The sequence below is a fragment of the Rhinoderma darwinii genome, unplaced genomic scaffold (genome assembly GCF_050947455.1).
Source record: "Rhinoderma darwinii isolate aRhiDar2 unplaced genomic scaffold, aRhiDar2.hap1 Scaffold_728, whole genome shotgun sequence".
Taxonomy (NCBI): domain Eukaryota; kingdom Metazoa; phylum Chordata; class Amphibia; order Anura; family Rhinodermatidae; genus Rhinoderma; species Rhinoderma darwinii.
In genome coordinates, this window is record NW_027464289.1 from 204,973 (window position 1) to 223,670 (window position 18,698).

The 18,698-nt window shown below is 46.0% G+C and overlaps 1 protein-coding gene across 2 annotated transcripts in view; it reads right to left on the reverse strand.

The window, feature by feature from the left end:
* Positions 1–469: 469 nt before the first annotated feature.
* The window catches only part of CGREF1 (cell growth regulator with EF-hand domain 1), an 88,156-nt gene continuing 69,927 nt past the window's right edge, over positions 470–18,698 (reverse strand). For both annotated transcript variants that reach the window (XM_075849270.1, XM_075849271.1), the window contains exons 5-6: positions 8,981–9,105; positions 470–1,386 (exon numbers count right to left, since the gene is read on the reverse strand). In XM_075849270.1, coding sequence (XP_075705385.1) covers positions 985–1,386; positions 8,981–9,105 — 527 coding nt within the window. In that variant the 3' untranslated portion in view covers positions 470–984. The remainder of the gene's footprint in view (positions 1,387–8,980; positions 9,106–18,698) is intronic.

Consider the following 18,698-nt stretch of genomic DNA (forward strand, 5'->3'; position numbering starts at 1 on the left):
TCTGTCCCCTCAAGACTCCTATTCCTGGAATCTCTTTCACCTCCAGAGTTTTCTTTCCTCCACTAGATCCCTCGGTCTCCTCTAGTTTCCTCTCTCCCCTCCTGACACCTCTGTTCCCTCCTTACACCTCTGTCGGTGACTTAATACCTGTAACAGCAAATGATTGGATTAGGGTTAAAACCCATTATGCCCAATTCTGCATTTGCCAACCTTCTGCCATTGGGGGAGTCGGGAAGCTCTGCACACATTAGTTAGTCTGCTGATCCTGACTTTATCAACAGGTTTGGCTGAATTTTATCTCATGTCTATAGACAGATTTAAAGTGTATATTCAATATCCTTTAGGAATTATGTGTATGATGATGTCACTGAAGATAATGGTCTACCAATGCTGACCTGTGGCACAGAGAACATGATGTCACACTACTAAGGACATCCTGAGGGACACCAATGATGGTCAATTCCTGCAGTTTGTATAGAAAGTGGTATTTATTCTCAATCCCATAATGATGGGTTAAAGGCTGGTGGGTGGACATCTTGTACTAGACAATAAGTCATCCTGGAAGGAGGGCGACACCTGATCAATCAGTCATGACACAAGATGTTGCCTCCGGCTGCATAAGCATCTCCTTGTCTACATAGTCTAAGGAGTCAACGTGCAAAACCAATCAACATGTACGGCCATTTCCTCTTAAAACGACGGGATCCCCAGTAAATATAAACCCTAGAGTAATCCTTTTCTGTCAAGTTCCTACAACTTTAATGCTGTCATTTCTAGGTCGTATCTGAGTGACAGAACCTCCAGCCCAGCCCCCATGGGAGAGCGGGAGGGAGGGACTGTTGGGCTGACCTGTGGAAGTCCACAGCTGAATAAATGTAAGAACCTGCAAGGGGGGGCCGACAAGAGGATTTACTGGGGGTCTCTTGATTTTAAGGGGATATGTTCGTTAATTTCAAGTATTTTACCAACTGATGGACACAATGTTCACATCTCATCGTCAGGTTTATCCTCTTCTTCTTCTCCTGGCATCTCTACTAGTTCTACTTCATTGGTGACCTCCTCAGCCACATCATCATTGTTCACCACATCAGGTTCTTCCTGACTGGTCATGGATTCTGCCGGTGGAGGGGCCGGGTCCTGAGGAATATAGTTGACCTCCGCTGGTTGATGGAGCAGCTCTGGTTTCTCAGTTTCTTCTTTATGACTGTCCATAGGTGCTGGAAGCTTTTCAGACTGACCCCCCACAGGAGGTGGAATTGCCATGTGAGCAGAATCAGTGATCGCCTCCTCGTTAAAGCTTAGAGAATCCATTAGTTCTTGAGCACTCAGAAGTCCATCCCGGTTTACATCTTGTATCTCCAAGACCTCGTCTACCAGGGAAATCACCTGAGAAGAGAAACAAGAACTTGGGTTCATTGGATAAATTATGAAGAATGATTTATGGAGATGACTTGGAGCTCTAGATAAGGAGCTATGAAGACACAATGTACTGGATGAGATTTATGTCCATTGTTATAATACATTATAATATTGTAAAACGTAACTTTGATAGAATTTATACAAAATAGCCACAAAGTAAGTTAAAAACCCAAAGAGGTCGTGTAACTGATGCAAAAAGTGAGGCCACCACCGTGCACGCCAGCAGTCGTGTGGATGATGGGATATACCGGATCATATTACAACAAAGCGGCTGCAGACCACACTAGTAATGGATCAGTACTTCTTTATGGGACACCACATAGAGAGGAAAAATTCACAGCCCCCCCCACATGTTTTACCGTGACGTGGCGTCCTCAGCGGGATCGGGGCTAATGGTGTCAGACGCACTACTCTACCTACTTATAACCTCTGTATGACGTTGCTGTGGCCTTCCCTGTGTAATGGACCACTTATAAGGGTACAAACCCACCAATGTGCCTGATAGACAGCTCATGGGTCCAGTGTGGAGAACTTCCAGTGGGCCAATGGAGGAAGAGGGTGCGTGCCTGAGACTGTAAGCACCAGGAGAGCCCCGGGAGCACGCTCGTAGAGCGCAAACTTACAGCTCGTAGAGCGCAAACTTACAGATACAATCGTGGAGATGTGAACAGGGCGCATGACTAGAGACATCGTGAATATTTTACACAACTTCTTACGAATAGAAGGCGGAATAGAAGCGTTTTATTGGTGATGTGACTAATATTTGGCACTGTGAGTAACTAACGGGAGTCAAGTTCAAGATCATTTTATGTCCAGAGAGGGTGAAATGTCTCATCCACCGGGACGATGTAGTAATGAAGTACACAACGGCTGATGTACACGGTGGAGTCCTCACTAGTTGTATCTGATACACGACACCTTTGGGTTTTTCACTTACTTTGTGGCATTTTCTTTATATTTAGTTTCGTTTTTTTACACATTTATGATGCAGTGAGGTTTTGTGGGAGTTGTGAATATTTATGGCGGCCAGCTACTAGGGGATAATTATTGTTATAATACGCTCCAGCAGTGATGGATACGCAGAGGTTACTGGGAAGGCTGTGTAGGTGTCTCCTATATATCTCACCACCGAGGAGAATCATATAACATGCAGTACAAACGCCAATATAAGAGGAAGGGATGTACAGAGTTAACCTCCGTGTCCTCCCACTGTCATCTCTATATCCATGAGTCCAGGAACTTCTTTGTAAGAACATTTGTGCTACAATTATAAACTACTTGGGATAACCCTGTTTACTATACCCTGTTATGAAGTTCGGGACCCTCATCCATTTACCAGAGAGGAGAGCGGCTACAAAAAGCGTCTCTCAGTCTGGAGGACCTGCCACGTTCATACATCACATGAAAAGACCATTGATTTGAATGATAACCGTGTAATTAGTGGCGGAACTACCACTTTCAATTGAATCTGCATCCGCAGGAGGCCATGGTGGAGCAGGGAGTCATCACGCCTATCTGTGCCGAGTCGCCATCTCTATAGGTGGCAAGAGGCCAACAGAGGGAACTGCTCCATTCGTCATGGGAACGGGCCTTGGTTACTATTACTTTTATTATGTTAAGGGGCACTATTTCTGTGTGGGGACATGACTATTGTTTGCGTGGCACTAAGGGGGCATCAATGCTGTGGGGCACTAAGGGAGCATCACTACTGTGAAGAAAGCACTGTGGACATCATTACAGTGTGGGAGCCTCTAAGGGGGCATTATTTGTATGTATGAGCACAAAGTGAGCATCCTTACTATGAGGGGCCACTAAGCAGGCGTCGGCCACTAAGGGGCATTATTACTGTGAAAGATGGGGGACATAATTTCTATGTGAGGGCACAAAGGGACATCCTTAATATATAGGGGCTATAAAGGGCACCCTAACTGTGTGGGGCAATAAGAGAGATTATTACTGTGAGGGGGCATCTTTACTGTTTGATGGGTACTAAGGGAGATTATTACTGTAAGTGGGCATCATCACTTCTATGTGGAAACTATTACTGTGTGTGTAAAGGATCTGCCAGGCACAACTTCTGTGTATACTCCCATAGTTAATCAGTCTGCACCTGAGTCTGTGTCTCTGAGACTGACTCCATCTTCCACCACTCAGGATGGCAGGCTTAGGACTGGGAGAGCCTATCGCAGCCTGGCCAGACGGAGCTAGCTCCCGCCCTCTGTCTATTTATACCTGCCTTTCCTGTTCCTCCTTTGCTTGTGATTCTTCTCGTGTGGTTTCCTGGCCCAGCTACAGCTTCTAACTATTTGATCCTGCTCCTTACTGACCCTGGCTTACTGACTACTCTCCTGCTCTGCGTTTGGTACCTCATGCACTCCTGGTTTGACTCGGCTCCTTCACCACTCTTGTTGCTCACGGTGTTGCCGTGGGCAACTGTCCCTTTCCCTTTGCTTTGTGTTACCTTGTCTGTTTGTCTCGTGCACTTACTGAGTGTAGGGACCGCCGCCCAGTTGTACCCCGTCGCCTAGGGCGGGTCATTGCAAGTAGGCAGGGACAGAGTGGCGGGTAGATTAGGGCTCACTTGTTCGTTTCCCTACGCCCGTCATTACATAATCACAAGCCCATATACCTAGTCTACCCTGCTCCCTGACACTACTATGGACCCCCTTGAGACCCTGGCCCAGCAAATGCAGGGTCTCTCCCTACAGGTCCAGGCCCTGGCTCAGAGGGTCAACCAGCCTGACGCTACCATGGTAGTGCCCCTCACCTCACCTCTTGAACCCCACCTCAAGTTGCCTGACCGGTTCTCAGGGGACCGGAGGACTTTTCTCTCCTTTCGGGAGAGTTGTAGGCTCTACTTTCGCTTAAAGCCTCATTCCTCAGGTTCTAAGAGCCAGCGGGTGGGTATAATTATGTCCCGGCTCCAGGAAGGGCCCCAAGAGTGGGCCTTCTCCTTGGCTCCTGACGCCCCTGAACTTTCCTCCGTTGATCGTTTCTTTTCTGCTCTCTGACTCATTTATGACGAGACTGACAGGACTGCCTTTGCCGAGAGTCAGCTGGTGACCTTACGTCAGGGTAAGAGACCTGTTGAGGAGTATTGTTCTGACTTTAGGAAGTGGTGCGTAGCTTCTCGGTGGAATGACCCTGCCTTAAGGTGCCAGTTTAGGTTGGGTCTGTCGAACGCCCTGAAAGACCTGCTAGTTAGCTATCCCTCTTCTGACTCCCTAGACCAGGTTATGGCTTTAGCGGTACGACTTGACAAGCATCAAGTGAACACCTGTCCTAGGTGTAAGAATAAGCAGCCGGAAAACTTCCGCGCCTAAGTGATCATCGGGGAGGTCACTTGGGCGCACAGGTATTTCCCGTAAATATGAAACGTAATAAAATCTTGCTTCCCTTTCAGGTCTCTTTTGGTGGTAGGTCTGCTACCGGCAGTGCCTTCGTGGATTCAGGGTCGTCTGCTAATATCATGTCTGTGGAATTTGCTATGTCTCTAGCTATGCCTTTGATTGATTAGCCTAAACCTGTCCCGGTAGTGGGTATCGACTCCACTCCTCTTGCTAATGGTTATTTTACACAGCATACCCCTGTTTTCGAACTCCTTGTTGGCTCCATGCATTTGGAGCAGTGCTCTGTACTGTTGATGCAGGGATTATTGTCCGATTTGGTTTTAGGCCTTCCCTGGTTGCAGTTGCATAATCCCACGTTTGACTGGAATACTGGGGAGCTTACCAAATGGGGTAATGAATGCTTGACGTCATGCTTTTCTGTTAATTCTATTTCTCCCCCTGAGGTGGTGAACACGCTACCTGAGTTTGTTCGGGACTTCGCTGAGGTTTTCTCTAAGGAGGCCTCCGAAGTGTTACCTCCTCATAGAGAATACGATTGCGCTATCGATTTGGTACCAGGAGCTAAGCTTCCTAAGGGTAGGATATTTAATCTTTCTTGTCCCGAACGTGAAGCCATGAGAGAGTATATCCAGGAATGCCTGGCCAAGGGTTACATTCGCCCCTCTACTTCCCCGGTAGGTGCTGGCTTCTTCTTCGTAGGAAAGAAGGATGGTGGTCTTAGGCCATGCATTGACTACCATAGCCTGAATAAGGTCACTATAAGGAACCAGTATCCCCTTCCTTTGATTCCTGAACTCTTTAATCAGGTTCAGGGGGCCCAATGGTTTTCTAAATTGGATCTACGGGGGGCGTATAACCTTATCCGCATCAAAGAGGGGGATGAGTGGAAGACTGCGTTTAACACGCCCGAAGGCCATTTCGAATACCTCGTCATGCCCTTTGGGTTGTGTAATGCTCCTGCGGTCTTCCAGAATTTCATAAATGAGATTTTGAGAGATTACCTGGGGGTATTTCTTGTAGAGTACCTTGATGACATACTGGTGTTTTCCAAGGACTGGTCCTCCCACATTGAGCATGTCAGGAAGGTGCTCCAGGCCCTTCGGGAAAACAAACTGTTTGCGAAAACCGAAAAATGTGTGTTTGGGGTACAGGAGATACCATTTTTGGGTCAAATCCTCACTCCTCATGAATTCCGCATGGACCCTGCCAAGGTCCAGGCTGTGGCGGAATGGGTCCAACCTGCCTCCCTGAAGGCGTTACAGTGTTTTTTGGGGTTCGCTAATTATTACAGGAAAAATCATGACTCCGCACTATCTGGTCATCCAGGCATCCTGGGTACCAAACACCTCATTGCCAGAAACTATTGGTGGCCTGGGTTGCCTAAAGACGTTAAGGCCTACGTCGCCGCTTGTGAGGTTTGTGCTAGGTCCAAGACTCCCAGGTCCCGACCAGCGGGCTTACTGCGTTCGTTGCCCATTCCCCAGAGACCTTGGACCCATATCTCCATGGATTTTATCACCGATTTGCCTCCATCTCAAGACAAGTCGGTGGTGTGGGTGGTAGTAGACCGCTTCAGTAAGATGTGCCACTTTGTGCCCCTCAAGAAACTACCCAACGCCAAGACGTTAGCTATCTTGTTTGTCAAACACATCCTGCGTCTCCATGGGGTCCCTGTCAATATTGTTTCGGACAGAGGGGTACAATTTGTTTCATTGTTTTGGAGAGCCTTCTGTAAAAAGTTGGAGATTGATCTGTCCTTCTCCTCTGCCTTCCATCCTGAAACTAATGGCCAAACCGAGAGGACTAATCAGTCTCTAGAACAATATTTAAGGTGTTTTATCTCTGACTGTCAATATGATTGGGTCTCATTCATTCCCCTCGCCGAATTTTCCCTTAATAACCGGGTCAGTAACTCGTCAGGGGTCTCCCCCTTTTTTTGTAATTTTGGGTTTAATCCACGGTTCTCCTCCGTTTCACCTGGTAGTTCCAACAATCCCGAGGTAGAGGTCGTTCATCGGGAACTGTGCACAGTCTGGGCCCAGGTTCAGAAGAACCTAGAGGCGTCCCAGAGCGTACAAAAAACTCAGGCTGATAGAAGACGTTCTGCTAACCCCTTGTTTATGGTCGGGGATCTGGTGTGGTTATCGTCTAGGAACTTGCGCCTTAAGGTCCCGTCCAAGAAGTTTGCTCCCCGGTTTATTGGGCCGTATAAGGTCATTGAAGTCCTCAATCCTGTCTCCTTCCGGCTGGAGTTACCCCCGTCTTTTAGAATACACGATGTGTTTCATGCCTCCCTCCTTAAACGCTGCTCCCCGTCCTTGGCTCCCTCGAGGAAACCTCCTGTTTCCATTCTCACCCCTGAGGGGGTGGAATTCGAGGTGGCCAAGATTGTGGACAGCAAGATGGTCCAAGGCTCCCTCCAGTACCTGGTCCATTGGAGAGGATATGGGCCTGAGGAGAGGACTTGGGTACCCGCCCGGGATGTTCACGCTGGGGTATTGGTCAGGAGGTTCCACCTTCGTTTCCCCAATAAACTAGGTCCACTTAGAAAGGGTCCGGTGGCCCCTCATAAAAGGGGGGGTACTGTAAAGGATCTGCCAGGCACAACTTCTGTGTATACGCCCATAGGTAATCAGTCTGCACCTGAGTCTATGTCTCTGAGACTGACTCCATCTTCCACCACTCAGGATGGCAGGCTTAGGAGTGGGAGAGCCTATCGCAGCCTGGCCAGGCGGAGCTAGCTCCCGCCCTCTGTCTATTAATACCTGCCTTTCCTGTTCCTCCTTTGCTTGTGATTCTTCTCGTGTGGTTTCCTGGCCCAGCTACAGCTTCTAACTATTTGATCCTGCTCCATACTGACCCTGGCTTTCTGACTACTCTCCTGCTCTGCGTTTGGTACCTCGTGCACTCCTGGTTTGACTCGGCTCCTTCACCACTCTTGTTGCTCATGGTGTTGCCGTGGACAACTGCCCCTTTGCTTTGTGTTCCCTTGTCTGTTTGTCTCGTGCACTTACTGAGTGTAGGGACCGCCGCCCAGTTGCACCCCGTCGCCTAGGGCGGGTCGTTGCAAGTAGGCAGGGACAGAGTGGCGGGTAGATTAGGGCTCACTTGTCCGTTTCCCTACCCCCGTCATTACAGTGTGCCACACAAAGGGGGCACAATGAAAGTGTTGGGGCACAAAGGGGCACTCTTACTGAGAGAGGGCAATATTAATGTGTGGCAGGCTGTGTCTGCTTGCCCTATTATTTTTGTGGGCACAATCTGTGTGCCACTATCTTTGCAGCAGGAGGGCACTGGTAAAGGCAGCAGGGTGATAAGTTTCTGTACAGCATAAGGATGTGCTGGTTAAAGCAAAGAACTAAACAACTGGGCAGCAAACTGCGCAGAAATGAGTCATAGCGGTCTAGGTCGGATAGAGAGAAAAGTGTACGAGTCCAATCAGAGAAGACGTCACCTCTGAGTCACTGGATGTAATTGCACCATATTCACAGCAGGATTATACTCCAGCGCCAGTGTAGTACCAGTATGTAACCACTGTATGGGCACCGTATGGTGATATTATTGGTTGTATTGGTCTTTGTGGTAGATATATGTGGTCATGGTGTGGACGTATTAATTTGGAAAGTGCATGACTGTAATACTGAGAGGTAAACTGATATATATATATATCCCAAAAAAAAGAAGAGGCAGCACTCCAAGGAAATTTGTGAAAAAAAGTGGTGTGTTTATCCACCCCAGGCAGGCAACGTTTCGATCCACTTTTTTTCACCAATTTCCTTGGAGTGCCGCCTCTTCATTTTTTTGGGATTTCACTAACATGGGTTCCTAGCCTCAACCTAGGAGGCCTGCACCCACTGCTGTTGCTGTGCTGCTTTATTCTTTTTCTCATTTTATATATATATATATATATATATATTAGTGTTTATTATGGGGTCAATTACTTGGGGACTGGACTAGTGCATCTAGAGATACAGGTTCCAGGCACCACAATGTCCTAACTTTTGCGTGGAGCTGGTAAACGTTCTTTCTCAGGGAGGAATGGGCCGTACTTTCGAGTTACATCCCTGTGTGCATTGCTGCATTCTCCTGGGGTCCCAGCAGCAGGACACCCTGTGCTCAGATTAACTTTGAGATACCTTTTTAACAAAAAGGCATATGTCAATTATAACTTCCATGATGTGAAGATATTAACAGTAAGAATGAGACGTTACTGAGTATTCAGTTGGTTTCTCCTGCAGTCTCCTTGTCAGGACACCGTAAAGCAGCTGCATGAGCTCCAGACCATCAAGAAGACCACTCTTGTCATAGTCATGGAGAACAAAGAGGTGTAAGATGGCTGAAAGCAGAACAAAAGACATTCCTAAATCATGAGACATTTTCATTATTCACACATAAAATCACATACACACAACACAAATACCAAACCTGCAGAAATGTGAGCCCCAAAAATGTCAGCACTCAATACAAATGTGGAGACTATAGGACCAGAATTATGAGACCAGAGGGTCAGAAGAATATAGAAGAGCCGGTATTATGCAGAGACCAGAGCATGAGAAGAATATAGGAGATCCATATTATCGGTAGACTAAAAGGTAGAGAAGAATATAGGAGACCCAGTATTATCAGGAGACCAGAGGATGAGGAGGATATAGGAGACCCAGTATTATCAGGAGACCAGAGGATGAGGAGAATATAGGAGACCCAGTATTATCAGGAGATCAGAGGATGAGGAGAATATAGGAGACCCAGTATTATCAGGAGACCAGAGGATGAGGAGGATATAGGAGACCCAGTATTATCAGGAGACCAGAGGATGAGGAGGATATAGGAGACCCAGTATTATCAGGAGACCAGAGGATGAGGAGAATATAGGAGACCCAGTATTATCAGGAGACCAGAGGATGAGGAGAATATAGGAGACCCAGTATTATCAGGAGATCAGAGGATGAGGAGGATATAGGAGACCCAGTATTATCAGGAGATCAGAGGATGAGGAGAATATAGGACCAGTATTATCAGGAGATCAGAGGATGAGGAGGATATAGGAGACCCAGTATTATCAGGAGATCAGAGGATGAGGAGAATATAGGAGACCCAGTATTATCAGGAGATCAGAGGATGAGGAGAATATAGGAGACCCAGTATTATCAGGAGATCAGAGGATGAGGAGAATATAGGAGACATAGTATTATCAGGAGACCAGAGGATGAGGAGGACATAGGAGACCCAGTATTATCAGGAGATGAGGATGAGGAGAATATAGGAGACCCAGTATTATCAGGAGACCAGAGGATGATGAGGAGAATATAGGAGACCCAGTATTATCAGGAGACCAGAGGATGAGGAGAATATAGGAGACCCAGTATTATCAGGAGATCAGAGGATGAGGAGGATATAGGAGACCCAGTATTATCAGGAGACCAGAGGATGAGGAGAATATAGGAGACCCAGTATTATCAGGAGACCAGAGGATGAGAAGAATATAGGAGACCCAGTATTATCAGGAGACCAGAGGATGAGGAGAATATAGGAGACCCAGTATTATCAGGAGATCAGAGGATGAGGAGAATATAGGAGACCCAGTATTATCAGGAGATCAGAGGATGAGGAGAATATAGGAGACCCAGTATTATCAGGAGATCAGAGGATGAGAAGAATATAGGAGACCCAGTATTATCAGGAGACCAGAGGATGAGAAGAATATAGGAGACCCAGTATTATCAGGAGACCAGAGGATGAGGAGAATATAGGAGACCCAGTATTATCAGGAGATCAGAGGATGAGGAGAATATAGGAGACCCAGTATTATCAGGAGATCAGAGGATGAGGAGAATATAGGAGACCCAGTATTATCAGGAGATCAGAGGATGAGGAGAATATAGGAGACCCAGTATTATCAGGAGACCAGAGGATGAGGAGAATATAGGAGACCCAGTATTATCAGGAGACCAGAGGATGAGGAGAATATAGGAGACCAGTATTATCAGGAGATCAGAGGATGAGAAGGATATAGGAGACCCAGTATTATCAGGAGACCAGAGGATGAGGAGAATATAGGACCAGTATTATCAGGAGACCAGAGGATGAGGAGAATATAGGAGACCAGTATTATCAGGAGATCAGAGGATGAGGAGGATATAGGAGACCCAGTATTATCAGGAGACCAGAGGATGAGGAGAATATAGGAGACCCAGTATTATCAGGAGATCAGAAGATGAGGAGGATATAGGAGACCCAGTATTATCAGGAGACCAGAGGATGAGGAGAATATAGGAGACCCAGTATTATCAGGAGATCAGAGGATGAGGAGAATATAGGAGACCAGTATTATCAGGAGATCAGAGGATGAGAAGGATATAGGAGACCCAGTATTATCAGGAGACCAGAGGATGAGGAGAATATAGGAGACCCAGTATTATCAGGAGACCAGAGGATGAGGAGAATATAGGAGACCCAGTATTATCAGGAGACCAGAGGATGAGGAGAATATAGGAGACCAGTATTATCAGGAGACCAGAGGATGAGGAGAATATAGGAGACCAGTATTATCAGGAGATCAGAGGATGAGAAGGATATAGGAGACCCAGTATTATCAGGAGACCAGAGGATGAGGAGAATATAGGACCAGTTTTATCAGGAGACCAGAGGATGAGGAGAATATAGTAGACCAGTATTATCAGGAGATCAGAGGATGAGGAGGATATAGGAGACCCAGTATTATCAGGAGACCAGAGGATGAGGAGAATATAGGAGACCCAGTATTATCAGGAGATCAGAAGATGAGGAGGATATAGGAGACCCAGTATTATCAGGAGACCAGAGGATGTGGAGAATATAGGAGACCCAGTATTATCAGGAGACCAGAGGATGAGCAGAATATAGGAGACCCAGTATTATCAGGAGACCAGAGGATGAGAATATAGGAGACCCAGTATTATCAGGAGATCAGAGGATGAGGAGGATATAGGAGACCCAGTATTATCAGGAGACCAGAGGATGAGCAGGATATATGAGACCCAGTATTATCAGGAGACCAGAGGATGAGGAGAATATAGGACCAGTATTATCAGGAGACCAGAGGATGAGGAGGATATAGGACCAGTATTATCAGGAGACCAGAGGATGAGGAGAATATAGGAGACCCAGTATTATCAGGAGACCAGAGGAGGAGAATATAGGAGACCCAGTATTATCAGGAGACCAGAGGATGAGAATATAGGAGACCCAGTATTATCAGGAGACCAGAGGATGAGGAGAATATAGGAGACCCAGTATTATCAGGAGATCAGAGGATGAGGAGAATATAGGAGACATAGTATTATCAGGAGACCAGAGGATGAGGAGAATATAGGAGACCCAGTATTATCAGGAGATCAGAGGATGAGGAGGATATAGGAGACCCAGTATTATCAGGAGATCAGAGGATGAGGAGAATATAGGAGACCCAGTATTATCAGGAGACCAGAGGATGAGGAGAATATAGGAGACCCAGTATTATCAGGAGATCAGAGGATGAGGAGAATATAGGAGACCCAGTATTATCAGGAGATCAGAGGATGAGGAGAATATAGGAGACCCTGTATTATCAGGAGATAAGAGGATGAGGAGAATATAGGAGACCCAGTATTATCAGGAGACCAGAGGATGAGGAGAATATAGGACCAGTATTATCAGGAGACCAGAGGATGTGGAGAATATAGGAGACCCAGTATTATCAGGAGATCAGAGGATGAGGAGAATATAGGAGACCCAGTATTATCAGGAGACCAGAGGATGAGGAGAATATAGGAGACCCAGTATTATCAGGAGACCAGAGGATGAGGAGAATATAGGAGACACAGTATTATCAGGAGACCAGAGGATGAGGAGGATATAGGAGACCCAGTATTATCAGGAGACCAGAGGATGAGGAGAATATAGGAGACCCAGTATTATCAGGAGACCAGAGGATGAGGAGAATATAGGAGACCCAGTATTATCAGGAGACCAGAGGATGAGGAGAATATAGGAGACCCAGTATTATCAGGAGACCAGAGGATGAGGAGAATATAGGAGACCCAGTATTATCAGGAGACCAGAGGATGAGAAGAATATAGGAGACCCAGTATTATCAGGAGATCAGAGGATGAGGAGAATATAGGAGACCCAGTATTATCAGGAGACCAGAGGATGAGGAGAATATAGGAGACCCAGTATTATCAGGAGATCAGAGGATGAGGAGAATATAGGAGACCCAGTATTATCAGGAGACCAGAGGATGAGGAGGATATAGGAGACCCAGTATTATCAGGAGACCAGAGGATGAGGAGAATATAGGAGACCAAGTATTATCAGGAGACCAGAGGATGAGGAGAATATAGGAGACCCAGTATTATCAGGAGATCAGAGGATGAGGAGAATATAGGAGACCCAGTATTATCAGGAGACCAGAGGATGAGGAGAATATAGGAGACCCAGTATTATCAGGAGATCAGAGGATGAGGAGAATATAGGAGACCCAGTATTATCAGGAGACCAGAGGATGAGGAGAATATAGGAGACCCAGTATTATCAGTAGATCAGAGGATGAGGAGAATATAGGAGACCCAGTATTATCAGGAGACCAGAGGATGAGGAGGATATAGGAGACCCAGTATTATCAGGAGATCAGAGGATGAGGAGAATATAGGACCAGTATTATCAGGAGACCAGAGGATGAGGAGAATATAGGAGACCCAGTATTATCAGGAGACCAGACGATGAGAAGGATATAGGAGACCCAGTATTATCAGGAGACCAGAGGATGAGGAGAATATAGGAGACCCAGTATTATCAGTAGATCAGAGGATGAGGAGAATATAGGAGACCCAGTATTATCAGGAGACCAGAGGATGAGGAGGATATAGGAGACCCAGTATTATCAGGAGATCAGAGGATGAGGAGAATATAGGACCAGTATTATCAGGAGACCAGAGGATGAGGAGAATATAGGAGACCCAGTATTATCAGGAGATCAGAGGATGAGGAGAATATAGGAGACCCAGTATTATCAGGAGATCAGAGGATGAGGAGAATATAGGAGACCCAGTATTATCAGTAGATCAGAGGATGAGGAGAATATAGGAGACCCAGTATTATCAGGAGACCAGAGGATGAGGAGGATATAGGAGACCCAGTATTATCAGGAGATCAGAGGATGAGGAGAATATAGGACCAGTATTATCAGGAGACCAGAGGATGAGGAGAATATAGGAGACCCAGTATTATCAGGAGACCAGAGGATGAGGAGAATATAGGAGACCCAGTATTATCAGGAGATCAGAGGATGAGGAGAATATAGGACCAGTATTATCAGGAGACCAGAGGATGAGGAGAATATAGGAGACCCAGTATTATCAGGAGATCAGAGGATGAGGAGAATATAGGAGACCCAGTATTATCAGTAGATCAGAGGATGAGGAGAATATAGGAGACCCAGTATTATCAGGAGACCAGAGGATGAGGAGAATATAGGACCAGTATTATCAGGAGACCAGAGGATGAGGAGGATATAGGAGACCCAGTATTATCAGGAGATCAGAGGATGAGCAGAATATAGGAGACCCAGTATTATCAGGAGACCAGAGGATGAGAAGGATATAGGAGACCCAGTATTATCAGGAGACCAGAGGATGAGGAGAATATAGGAGACCCAGTATTATCAGGAGACCAGAGGATGAGGAGGATATAGGAGACCCAGTATTATCAGGAGACCAGAGGATGAGGAGAATATAGGAGACCCAGTATTATCAGGAGACCAGAGGATGAGGAGAATATAGGAGACCCAGTATTATCAGGAGACCAGAGGATGAGGAGGATATAGGACCAGTATTATCAGGAGATCAGAGGAAGAGGAGGATATAGGAGACCAGTATTATCAGGAGACCAGAGGATGAGGAGAATATAGGAGACCCAGTATTATCAGGAGACCAGAGGATGAGAAGGATATAGGAGACCCAGTATTATCAGGAGACCAGAGGATGAGGAGAATATAGGAGACCCAGTATTATCAGGAGACCAGAGGATGAGAAGGATATAGGAGACCCAGTATTATCAGGAGACCAGAGGATGAGGAGAATATAGGAGACACAGTATTATCAGGAGATCAGAGGATGAGGAGAATATAGGACCAGTATTATCAGGAGACCAGAGGATGAGGAGAATATAGGAGACCCAGTATTATCAGGAGACCAGAGGATGAGGAGAATATAGGAGACCCAGTATTATCAGGAGACCAGAGGATGAGGAGAATATAGAAGACCCAGTATTATCAGGAGACCAGAGGATGAGGAGAATATAGGAGACCCAGTATTATCAGGAGATCAGGGGATGAGAAGGATATAGCAGACCCAGTATTATCAGGAGATCAGAGGATGAGGAGAATATAGGAGACCCAGTATTATCAGGAGATCAGAGGATGAGGAGAATATAGGACCAGTATTATCAGGAGACCAGAGGATGAGGAGGATATAGGAGACCCAGTATTATCAGGAGACCAGAGGATGAGGAGGATATAGGAGACCCAGTATTATCAGGAGATCAGAGGATGAGGAGGATATAGGAGACCCAGTATTATCAGGAGATCAGAGGATGAGGAGAATATAGGAGACCCAGTATTATCAGGAGACCACAGGATGAGAAGGATATAGGAGACCCAGTATTATCAGGAGATCAGAGGATGAGGAGAATATAGGAGACCCAGTATTATCAGGAGATCAGAGGATGAGGAGAATATAGGAGACCCAGTATTATCAGTAGATCAGAGGATGAGGAGAATATAGGAGACCCAGTATTATCAGGAGACCAGAGGATGAGGAGGATATAGGAGACCCAGTATTATCAGGAGATCAGAGGATGAGGAGAATATAGGACCAGTATTATCAGGAGACCAGAGGATGAGGAGAATATAGGAGACCCAGTATTATCAGGAGACCAGAGGATGAGGAGAATATAGGAGACCCAGTATTATCAGGAGATCAGAGGATGAGGAGAATATAGGACCAGTATTATCAGGAGACCAGAGGATGAGGAGAATATAGGAGACCCAGTATTATCAGGAGATCAGAGGATGAGGAGAATATAGGAGACCCAGTATTATCAGTAGATCAGAGGATGAGGAGAATATAGGAGACCCAGTATTATCAGGAGACCAGAGGATGAGGAGAATATAGGACCAGTATTATCAGGAGACCAGAGGATGAGGAGGATATAGGAGACCCAGTATTATCAGGAGATCAGAGGATGAGCAGAATATAGGAGACCCAGTATTATCAGGAGACCAGAGGATGAGAAGGATATAGGAGACCCAGTATTATCAGGAGACCAGAGGATGAGGAGAATATAGGAGACCCAGTATTATCAGGAGACCAGAGGATGAGGAGGATATAGGAGACCCAGTATTATCAGGAGACCAGAGGATGAGGAGAATATAGGAGACCCAGTATTATCAGGAGACCAGAGGATGAGGAGAATATAGGACCAGTATTATCAGGAGACCAGAGGATGAGAAGAATATAGGAGACCAGTATTATCAGGAGATCAGAGGATGAGAAGGATATAGGAGACCAGTATTATCAGGAGACCAGAGGATGAGGAGAATATAGGAGACCAGTATTATCAGGAGACCAGAGGATGAGCAGAATATAGGAGACCCAGTATTATCAGGAGACCAGAGGATGAGGAGAATATAGGAGACCCAGTATTATCAGGAGACCAGAGGATGAGGAGAATATAGGAGACCCAGTATTATCAGGAGACCAGAGGATGAGGAGGATATAGGACCAGTATTATCAAGAGATCAGAGGAAGAGGAGGATATAGGAGACCAGTATTATCAGGAGACCAGAGGATGAGGAGAATATAGGAGACCCAGTATTATCAGGAGACCAGAGGATGAGAAGGATATAGGAGACCCAGTATTATCAGGAGACCAGAGGATGAGGAGAATATAGGAGACCCAGTATTATCAGGAGACCAGAGGATGAGAAGGATATAGGAGACCCAGTATTATCAGGAGACCAGAGGATGAGGAGAATATAGGAGACACAGTATTATCAGGAGATCAGAGGATGAGGAGAATATAGGACCAGTATTATCAGGAGACCAGAGGATGAGGAGAATATAGGAGACCCAGTATTATCAGGAGACCAGAGGATGAGGAGAATATAGGAGACCCAGTATTATCAGGAGACCAGAGGATGAGGAGAATATAGAAGACCCAGTATTATCAGGAGACCAGAGGATGAGGAGAATATAGGAGACCCAGTATTATCAGGAGATCAGGGGATGAGAAGGATATAGCAGACCCAGTATTATCAGGAGATCAGAGGATGAGGAGAATATAGGAGACCCAGTATTATCAGGAGATCAGAGGATGAGGAGAATATAGGACCAGTATTATCAGGAGACCAGAGGATGAGGAGGATATAGGAGACCCAGTATTATCAGGAGACCAGAGGATGAGGAGGATATAGGAGACCCAGTATTATCAGGAGATCAGAGGATGAGGAGGATATAGGAGACCCAGTATTATCAGGAGATCAGAGGATGAGGAGAATATAGGAGACCCAGTATTATCAGGAGACCACAGGATGAGAAGGATATAGGAGACCCAGTATTATCAGGAGATCAGAGGATGAGGAGAATATAGGAGACCCAGAATTATCAGGAGACCAGAGGATGAGGAGAATATAGGACCAGTATTATCAGGAGATCAGAGGATGAGGAGAATATAGGAGACCCAGTATTATCAGGAGACCAGAGGATGAGGAGAATATAGGAGACCCAGTATTATCAGGAGACCAGAGGATGAGGAGAATATAGGAGACCCAGTATTATCAGGAGATCAGAGGATGAGGAGAATATAGGAGACCCAGTATTATCAGGAGATCAGAGGATGAGGAGAATATAGGAGACCCTGTATTATCAGGAGATCAGAGGATGAGGAGAATATAGGAGACCCAGTATTATCAGGAGATCAGAGGATGAGGAGAATATAGGAGACCCAGTATTATCAGGAGATCAGAGGATGAGAAGGATATAGGAGACCCAGTATTATCAGGAGACCAGAGGATGAGGAGAATATAGGAGACCCAGTATTATCAGGAGACCAGAGGATGAGGAGAATATAGGAGACCCAGTATTATCAGGAGATCAGAGGATGAGGAGAATATAGGAGACCCAGTATTATCAGGAGACCAGAGGATGAGGAGAATATAGGAGACCCAGTATTATCAGGAGATCAGAGGATGAGGAGAATATAGGAGACCCAGTATTATCAGGAGACCAGAGGATGAGGAGAATATAGGAGACCCAGTATTATCAGGAGATCAGAGGATGAGAAGAATATAGGAGACCCAGTATTATCAGGAGATCAGAGGATGAGGAGAATATAGGAGACCCAGTATTATCAGGAGATCAGAGGATGAGGAGAATATAGGAGACCCAGTATTATCAGGAGACCAGAGGATGAGGAGAATATAGGAGACCCAGTATTATCAGGAGATCAGAGGATGAGGAGAATATAGGAGACCCAGTATTATCAGGAGACCAGAGGATGAGGAGAATATAGGAGACCCAGTATTATCAGGAGACCAGAGGATGAGGAGGATATAGAAGACCCAGTATTATCAGGAGATCAGAGGATGAGGAGAATATAGGAGACCCAGTATTATCAGGAGACCAGAGGATGAGGAGGATATAGGAGACCCAGTATTATCAGGAGACCAGAGGATGTGGAGGATATAGGAGACCCAGTATTATCAGGAGATCAGAGGATGAGGAGGATATAGGAGACCCAGTATTATCAGGAGACCAGAGGATGAGGAGAATATAGGACCAGTATTATCAGGAGACCAGAGGATGAGGAGAATATAGGACCAGTATTATCAGGAGATCAGAGGATGAGGAGGAT